At 50.7% G+C, this 9,728-nt stretch overlaps 1 protein-coding gene across 1 annotated transcript in view; it reads right to left on the reverse strand.

Annotated features, from left to right (window-relative positions):
• LOC106609835 (ninjurin-2) overlaps positions 1–9,125 on the reverse strand; it is a 90,517-nt gene extending 81,392 nt beyond the window's left edge. The window contains exon 1 of the mRNA XM_045700262.1: positions 8,892–9,125. Within this exon, the coding sequence (XP_045556218.1) occupies positions 8,892–8,927 (36 nt within the window). The 5' untranslated portion in view covers positions 8,928–9,125. The remainder of the gene's footprint in view (positions 1–8,891) is intronic.
• Between the last annotated feature and the right edge of the window lie 603 nt (positions 9,126–9,728).

A 9,728-nucleotide genomic window follows, 5' to 3' on the forward strand; every position in this document is an offset into this window, starting at 1 on the left:
AGGGGCAGGGTACTGGTTATGGGGGGACATTAAGACAGAGACAAGGGGCAGGGTACTGGTTATGGGGGGACATTAAGACAGAGACAAGGGGCAGGGGTACTGGTTATGGGGGGACATTAAGACAGAGACAAGGGGCAGGGTACTGGTTATGGGGGACATTAAGACAGAGACAAGGGGCAGGGTACTGGTTATGGGGGGACATTAAGACAGAGACAAGGGGCAGGGTACTGGTTATGGGGGGACATTAAGACAGAGACAAGGGGCAGGGTACTGGTTATGGGGGGACATTAAGACAGAGACAAGGGGCAGGGTACTGGTTATGGGGGGGACATTAAGACAGAGACAAGGGGCAGGGTACTGGTTATGGGGGGACATTCAGACAGAGACAAGGGGCAGGGTACTGGTTATGGGGGGACATTAAGGCAGAGACAAGGGGCAGGGTACTGGTTATGGGGGGACATTCAGACAGAGACAAGGGGCAGGGTACTGGTTATGGGGGACATTAAGGCAGAGACAAGGGGCAGGGTACTGGTTATGGGGGGACATTCAGACAGAGACAAGGGGCAGGGTACTGGTTATGGGGGACATTAAGGCAGAGACAAGGGGCAGGGTACTGGTTATGGGGGGACATTAAGACAGAGACAAGGGGCAGGGTACTGGTTATGGGGGGACATTAAGGCAGAGACAAGGGGCAGGGGTACTGGTTATGGGGGGACATTCAGACAGAGACAAGGGGCAGGGTACTGGTTATGGGGGACATTAAGACACTAACAAAAGACGTTTGGCCAAAAGAGCTAATTAACTCAACTCAACCTGAACCTAAACTCAAGCCTTGAATCAGGGACAGTAGGACAGGGGTTAGTGGTCGTGGGGACACCAAGAAAGCAAAACACTAAGTCAACCATTCAGCCTAAACATAAACCAGTAGTTAGCTACACTCAACCTATCCTGAACTCAACCTATCCTGAACTCAGCCTATCCTGAACTCAACCTATCCTGAACTCAACCTATGCTGAACTCAAACATCAATACAATCAGCCAATCTCTTCTGACAGTTGGTGTCTTCTCTTTTGTTGTCATGGGGAGACACCAAGTCAACCAACACAACTAGTTAGCTACCCTCAACCTAAACTCAACTAAACCCTACAGGAGATATAAACTCAGGCTCAACCCCTGCAGTCTCCTGACAGGTGACAGGATCGTATGACTGGAAGCCGTATATAATGTTACATTATGTACTCAACCTGTTCAGGAACCAACTGAAGAATTACCTCAGGATCAAAGGTCAAAGTTACCTTACAGTAATACTCTGTCAGCGTGAAGAACACAACTTTACTGTCTGTTCAAAATAAACGACCTTAGGGTGACCTTAAAGTCTCCAACTGTTTAAAAACATCTCCTTGTGGATTACTGGTAAATCCCTTAAGGCCCCTCCTGGAATGTCCTGGCCAACAGAATTACACAAGATGACACAGCACATGCTGTCATTTACACTAAACTGTGATTCTCCCGGGTCATCACACAGACTATACTGAGCGGTAATAAGCAGAGGATAATCAAGTTCAGACTTGACACTGTCTCTCAGAGAGACATGACACTAGGCTGGTGGTGCTGAGATGTTCTGGCCTTTCTTCGAATTATAACAGAGTGGTGCTAGCAAATTATCCTGGGCCTGTATTCACGAAGCATCTCAGAGTGGTTCTAGTCCAGGATGGAGCAATGAGAGGGTCTCTGGTTCTAGTCCAGGATGGAGCAACGAGATGGTCTCTGGTTCTAGTCCAGGATGGAGCAACGAGAGGGTCTCTGGTTCTAGTCCAGGATGGAGCAACGAGAGGGTCTCTGGTTCTAGTCCAGGATGGAGCAACGAGAGGATCTCTGGTTCTAGTCCAGGATGGAGCAACGAGAGGGTCTCTGGTTCTAGTCCAGGATGGAGCAACGAGAGGACCTCTGGTTCTAGTCCAGGATGGAGCAACGAGAGGGTCTCTGGTTCTAGTCCAGGATGGAGCAACGAGAGGACCTCTGGTTCTAGTCCAGGATGGAGCAACGAGAGGGTCTCTGGTTCTAGTCCAGGATGGAGCAACAAGAGGATCTCTGGTTCTAGTCCAGGATGGAGCAACGAGAGGGTCTCTGGTTCTAGTCCAGGATGGAGCAACGAGAGGGTCTCTGGTTCTAGTCCAGGATGGAGCAACGAGAGGATCTCTGGTTCTAGTCTAGGATGGAGCAACGAGAGGATCTCTGGTTCTAGTCTAGGATGGAGCAACAGAGGATCTCTGGTTCTAGTCTAGGATGGAGCAACGAGAGGACCTCTGGTTCTAGTCTAGGATGGAGCAACGAGAGGATCTCTGGTTCTAGTCTAGGATGGAGCAACGAGAGGACCTCTGGTTCTAGTCTAGGATGAGCAACGAGAGGGTCTCTGGTTCTAGTCCAGGATGGAGCAACGAGAGGATCTCTGGTTCTAGTCCAGGATGGAGCAACGAGAGGGTCTCTGGTTCTAGTCCAGGATGGAGCAACGAGAGGGTCTCTGGTTCTAGTCCAGGATGGAGCAACGAGAGGGTCTCTGGTTCTAGTCCAGGATGGAGCAACGAGAGGATCTCTGGTTCTAGTCCAGGATGGAGCAACGAGAGGGCCTCTGGTTCTAGTCCAGGATGGAGCAACGAGAGGACCTCTGGTTCTAGTCCAGGATGGAGCAACGAGAGGGTCTCTGGTTCTAGTCCAGGATGGAGCAACGAGAGGATCTCTGGTTCTAGTCCAGGATGGAGCAACGAGAGGGTCTCTGGTTCTAGTCCAGGATGGAGCAACGAGAGGGTCTCTGGTTCTAGTCCAGGATGGAGCAACGAGAGGACCTCTGGTTCTAGTCCAGGATGGAGCAACGAGAGGGTCTCTGGTTCTAGTCCAGGATGGAGCAACGAGAGGACCTCTGGTTCTAGTCCAGGATGGAGCAACGAGAGGGTCTCTGGTTCTAGTCCAGGATGGAGCAACGAGAGGACCTCTGGTTCTAGTCCAGGATGGAGCAACGAGAGGGTCTCTGGTTCTAGTCTAGGATGGAGCAACGAGAGGGCCTCTGGTTCTAGTCCAGGATGGAGCAACGAGATGGTCTCTGGTTCTAGTCCAGGATGGAGCAACGAGAGGGTCTCTGGTTCTAGTCCAGGATGGAGCAACGAGATGGTCTCTGGTTCTAGTCCAGGATGGAGCAACGAGATGGTCTCTGGTTCTAGTCCAGGATGGAGCAACGAGAGGACCTCTGGTTCTAGTCTAGGATGGAGCAACGAGATGGTCTCTGGTTCTAGTTCAGGATGGAGCAACGAGATGGTCTCTGGTTCTAGTCTAGGATGGAGCAATGAGATGGTCTCTGTTTCTAGTCCAGGATGGAGCAACGAGATGGTCTCTGGTTCTAGTCTAGGATGGAGCAACGAGAGGACCTCTGGTTCTAGTCCAGGATGGAGCAACGAGATGGTCTCTGGTTCTAGTCCAGGATGGAGCAACGAGATGGTCTCTGGTTCTAGTCCAGGATGGAGCAACGAGAGGACCTCTGGTTCTAGTCCAGGATGGAGCAACGAGATGGTCTCTGGTTCTAGTCCAGGATGGAGCAACGAGAGGACCTCTGGTTCTAGTCCAGGATGGAGCAACGAGATGGTCTCTGGTTCTAGTCCAGGATGGAGCAACGAGAGGACCTCTGGTTGTAGTCTAGGATGGAGCAACGAGAGGATCTCTGGTTCTAGTCCAGGATGGAGCAACGAGAGGACCTCTGGTTCTAGTCCAGGATGGAGCAACGAGAGGACCTCTGGTTCTAGTCCAGGATGGAGCAACGAGAGGGCCTCTGGTTCTAGTCCAGGATGGAGCAACGAGAGGACCTCTGGTTCTAGTCCAGGATGGAGCAACGAGAGGACCTCTGGTTCTAGTCCAGGATGGAGCAACGAGAGGACCTCTGGTTCTAGTCCAGGATGGAGCAACGAGAGGGTCTCTGGTTCACCATCCACACTGCACCATAGACAGCTGCACTCCTCCTCAGCCTCCACACTGCACCATAGACAGCTGCACTCCTCCTCAGGCTCCACACTGCACCATAGACAGCTGCACTCCTCCTCAGCCTCCACACTGCACCATAGACAGCTGCACTCCTCCTTCACCCTCCACACTGCACCATAGACAGCTGCACTCCTCCTCAGCCTCCACACTGCACCATAGACAGCTGCACTCCTCCTTCACCCTCCACACTGCACAATAGACAGTTGCACTCCTCCTTCAGCCTCCACACTGCACCATAGACAGCTGCACTTCTCCTCAGCCTCCACACTGCACCATAGACAGCTGCACTCCTCCTCAGCCTCCACACTGCACCACAGACAGCTGCACTCCTCCTCAGCCTCCACACTGCACCATAGACAGCTGCACTTCTCCTCAGCCTCCACACTGCACCATAGACAGCTGCACTCCTCCTCACCCTCCACACTGCACCATAGACAGTTGCACTCCTCCTTCACCCTCCACACTGCACCATAGACAGCTGCACTTCTCCTCAGCCTCCACACTGCACCATAGACAGCTGCACTCCTCCTCAGCCTCCACACTGCACCATAGACAGCTGCACTCCTCCTCAGCCTCCACACTGCACCATAGACAGCTGCACTTCTCCTTCAGCCTCCACACTGCACCATAGACAGCTGCACTCCTCCTCACCCTCCACACTGCACCATAGACAGTTGCACTCCCTCCTTCACCCTCCACACTGCACCATAGACAGCTGCACTTCTCCTCAGCCTCCACACTGCACCATAGACAGCTGCACTCCTCCTCAGCCTCCACACTGCACCATAGACAGCTGCACTTCTCCTCATCTTCCACACTGCACCATAGACAGCTGCACTCCTCCTCAGCCTCCACACTGCACCATAGACAGTTGCACTCCTCCTCACCCTCCACACTGCACCATAGACAGCTGCACTCCTCCTCAGCCTCCACACTGCACCATAGACAGCTGCACTCCTCCTCAGCCTCCACACTGCACCATAGACAGCTGCACTCCTCCTCAGCCTCCACACTGCACCATAGACAGCTGCACTCCTCCTCAGTCTCCACACTGCACCATAGACAGCTGCACTCCTCCTCAGCCTCTACACTGCACCATAGACAGTTGCACTCCTCCTCAGCCTCCACACTGCACCATAGACAGCTGCACTCCTCCTCAGCCTCTACACTGCACCATAGACAGTTGCACTCCTCCTCAGCCTCTACACTGCACCATAGACAGCTGCACTCCTCTACACCCCTCTGCACCCCTCTACATTCTGCTAACATAGCTAGGCTAGGCAAGGCTAACAGCTAATCATAGCTAGGGGTCAGAAAGGGCTAACAGCTGATCATAGCTAGGGGTCAGAAAGGGCTAACAGCTAATCATAGCTTGGGGTCAGAAAGGGCTAACAGCTAATCATAGCTAGGGGTCAGAAAGGGCTAACAGCTAATCATAGCTAGGGGTCAGAAAGGGCTAATGGCTAATTGTTGCTTACTACGCATGTACCGGTCAAATGTTTGCAGATCGCTGTCATCAAGTGATTTGACGAGCTTCAACAAGCCCTTGGACTATCATGACAAATAATGGTTGAATCCCAAATAGCACCTCATCTCCCATAGGGCCCTGGTCTAAAGTAGTGCACTATATAGGGAATAGGGCTCTGGTCTAAAGTAGTGCACTATATAGGAATAGGGCCCTGGTCAAAGTAGTGCACTATATAGGGAATAGGGCCCTGGTTTATAGTAGTGCACTATATAGGGAATAGGGTGTCATTTGAGATGCAGCCGAGTGTAAAACCAATAATGTCTCCACCAACCAAACCACACATGAAAACCAGATGGTGGCAGAGCATTAAGAAAAGACAGAACGTCAGAGGACCGTGTTGTTGAGATAAATCCCTCTGGAATCTGTCCCCTGCAGAGGAACAGCAGATAACACAGGAAGAACAGCTGCATTGTGGGGTGAGAGAGACGTGTACATTAGATATTAATTATTATATATTTTTATTTATTTAACCAGAACAAGTTCTTATTTACAATGACGGCCTACACCGGCCAAACCCGGACAACGCTGGGCCAATTGTGCGCCGCCCTATGGGACTCCCAATCACGGCTGGTTGTGATACAGCCTGGAATCTAGCCAGGGTGTCTGTAGTGACGCCTCTAGCATTGAGATGCAGTGCCTTAGACCGCTGCACCACTTGGGATGTCGAAATATGAAGGCAGGATATAGATAATTACTGTACACTGTAGTGTAGCTCCCACTTGGAGAGAGAGAAAACAATACCATACAAACTGAAACTCCTTAACAAAAGCTCTTTCATTATCTCACGTACGCACACACTTGAGTTTCACACACCCTCCTCTTGAGTTCTGTCCCCGCCTGGCTCAGTCAGCCACGGACTAAATCTGCACCCTATAGTTACATAAAGATAACTGACGCTACCCTGCACCTTAGAGACTGCTGCCCTATGTACATAAAGTCATTAAACACTGGTCACTTTAATCATGTTTACATACTGTTTTACCCACTTTTATATATACACTGCTCAAAAAATAAAGGGAACACTTAAACAACACATCCTAGATCTCAATGAAATAAATAATCTTATTAAATACTTTTTTCTTTACATAGTTGAATGTGCTGACAACAAAATCACACAAAAATAATCAATGGAAATCCAATTTATCAACCCATGGAGGTCTGGATTTGGAGTCACACTCAAAATTAAAGTGGAAAATCACACTACAGGCTGATCCAACTTTGATGTAATGTCCTTAAAACAAGTCAAAATGAGGCTCAGTAGTGTGTGTGGCCTCCACGTGCCTGTATGACTTCCCTACAACGCCTGGGCATGCTCCTGATGAGGTGGCGGATGGTCTCCTGAGTGATCTCCTTCCAGACCTGGACTAAAGCATCCGCCAACTCCTGGACAGTCTGTGGTGCAACGTGGCGTTGGTGGGATGGAGCGAGACATGATGTCCCAGATGTGCTCAATTGGATTCAGGTCTGGGGAACGGGCGGGCCAGTCCATAGCATCAATGCCTTCCTCTTGCAGGAACTGCTGACACACTCCAGCCACATGAGGTCTAGCATTGTCTTGCATTAGGAGGAACCCAGGGCCAACCGCACCAGCATATGGTCTCACAAGGGGTCTGAGGATCTCATCTCGGTACCTAATGGCAGTCAGGCTACCTCTGGCGAGCACATGGAGGGCTGTGCGGCCCCCCAAAGAAATGCCATCCCACACCATGACTGACCCACCGCCAAACCGGTCATGCTGGAGGATGTTGCAGGCAGCAGAACATTCTCCACGGCGTCTCCAGACTCTGTCACGTCTGTCACGTGCTCAGTGTGAACCTGCTTTCATCTGTGAAGAGCACAGGGCGCCAGTGGCGAATTTGCCAATCTTGGTGTTCTCTGGCAAATGCCAAACGTCCTGCACGGTGTTGGGCTGTAAGCACAACCCCCACCTGTGGACGTCGGGCCCTCATACCACCCTCATGGAGTCTGTTTCTGACCGTTTGAGCAGACACATGCACATTTGTGGCCTGCTGGAGGTCATTTTGCAGGGCTCTGGCAGTGCTCCTCCTGCTCCTCCTTGCACAAAGGCGGAGGTAACGGTCCTGCTGCTGGGTTGTTGCCCTCCTATGGCCTCCTCCACGTCTCCTGATGTACTGGCCTGTCTCCTGGTAGCGCCTCCATGCTCTGGACACTACGCTGACAGACACAGCAAACCTTCTTGCCACAGCTCGCATTGATGTGCCATCCTGGATGAGCTGCACTACCTGAGCCACTTGTGTGGGTTGTAGACTCCGTCTCATGCTACCACTAGAGTGAAAGCACCGCCAGCATTCAAAAGTGACCAAAACATCAGCCAGGAAGCATAGGAACTGAGAAGTGGTCTGTGGTCACCACCTGCAGAAGCACTCCTTTATTGGGGGTGTCTTGCTAATTGCCTATAATTTCCACCTGTTGTCTATTCCATTTGCACAACAGCATGTGAAATGTATTGTCAATCAGTGTTGCTTCCTAAGTGGACAGTTTGATTTCACAGAAGTGTGATTGACGTGGAGTTACATTGTGTTGTTCAAGTGTTCCCTTTATTTTTTTGAGCAGTATATATATGCTGTATTCTAGTCAAGAGCACAGAGAGAGAGAGGCAGAAGGAGAGGGGAGAGAAATAGAGATTCAACTTCTCAAGATGTGGAAAGAGAGAAAAAGACAGAGAGAAAGAAAGAGAAGCAGAAGATAGAAGAGAGAGTGTGAGAAAAGGATAAAGAACTCTCCCTCTCCCCTCCCCCTCCCTCTCCCCCTCCCTCTCCCTCTCCCCCTCCCTCTCCCCCTCCCTCTCCCTCTCCCTCTCCCCCCCTCCTCTCCCCTCCCTCTCCCTCTCCTGGAGGAATGCTGTGATAATTCCCGGAGTCCCGTCCCAGTGGATTGTTAAGCACAGTCTCTGTTGATCCAGAGGTACATTAAAGCCCCTGCAGCCCTGTCTTAGCAGCCAGGTCCTAATGGATATTTGGTGGATGTCATGACCATGACATGTCACTACCTTAGAGTAGAGAGAGACAGAGAGAGGAAAGGAAACACGCTCTGATCCCTGTCTCTCCCAAATACCTGGAACATACCACACCACTGTGTCACAGCAATGAACAAATGAACAAGAGAGAGAGAGAGAGAGAGAGAGAGAGAGAGAGAGAGAGAGAGAGAGACAGAGAGAGAGGGAGAGACAGCGAGAGAGAGACAGAGAGAGAGAGAGAGAGAGAGAGAGAGAGAGAGGGGAGAGACAGCGAGAGAGAGAGAGTATACGGAGGACAGAGAGCTCCTCTGAACTGACCACCATCACATCATTATCAGGCCAGTGAAGTTTAGTACTAACCTGCCGTTCTGCACGTCCTCTTGTTGTTGACATCATGGAAGTCAAGACAGCTGCCAGATCTTTAAGGGCCCTGTGATTGTGGCAAAGAAATCTACCAGTTTAAGTGTCTGACAGCTCTTTTATCCCTTTTTCTATCTCTCTCTGTCTGTGTGCCTTCCCTGTGCCTTCCTGTGCCTTCCCTGTGCCTTCCCTGATGGCCAAGCAGAAACTGTGCCTTGTGTGGAACTCAAACTAAAAACGCTGAAAAGCTGGCAGAGCCTTTTGACGAAATTCAGGGCACCAGGCAGGGCAAGGACAGGCAGACAAACAAGTGTGTTCAGGGTTTTTTCAGTCAATTCACCCATCCCCCCCCATCCCACCTCACAACAGTACTGGGAGTGGAATGCGACTGGCAACTGAAAAGGCAACAAAACCCTGTCTCTTTCAGCCAAATGATGGACCAGCCAATAAAACCCTAGTGGGTCTCTAAACCAGAGTAACAAAACCCTGTCTCTTTCAGCCAAATGATGAACCAGTCAATAAAACCCTAGTGGGTCTCTAAACCAGAGTAACAAAACCCTGTCTATTTCAGCCAAATGATGGACCAGTCAATAAAACCCTAGTGGGTCTCTAAACCAGAGTAACAAAACCCTGTCTCTTTCAGCCAAATGATGGACCAGCCAATAAAACCCTAGTGGGTCTCTAAACCAGAGTAACAAAACCCTGTCTCTTTCAGCCAAATGATGAACCAGCCAATAAAACCCTAGTGGGTCTCTAAACCAGAGTATAGTAGGTACATTATCTCTCCCGCCCAGTCAATATTATTAGGTTGTTGAACCTCTATGGTCTCCCCAGTGT

The sequence above is a fragment of the Salmo salar genome, chromosome ssa17 (genome assembly GCF_905237065.1).
Source record: "Salmo salar chromosome ssa17, Ssal_v3.1, whole genome shotgun sequence".
Lineage (NCBI taxonomy): Eukaryota > Metazoa > Chordata > Actinopteri > Salmoniformes > Salmonidae > Salmo > Salmo salar.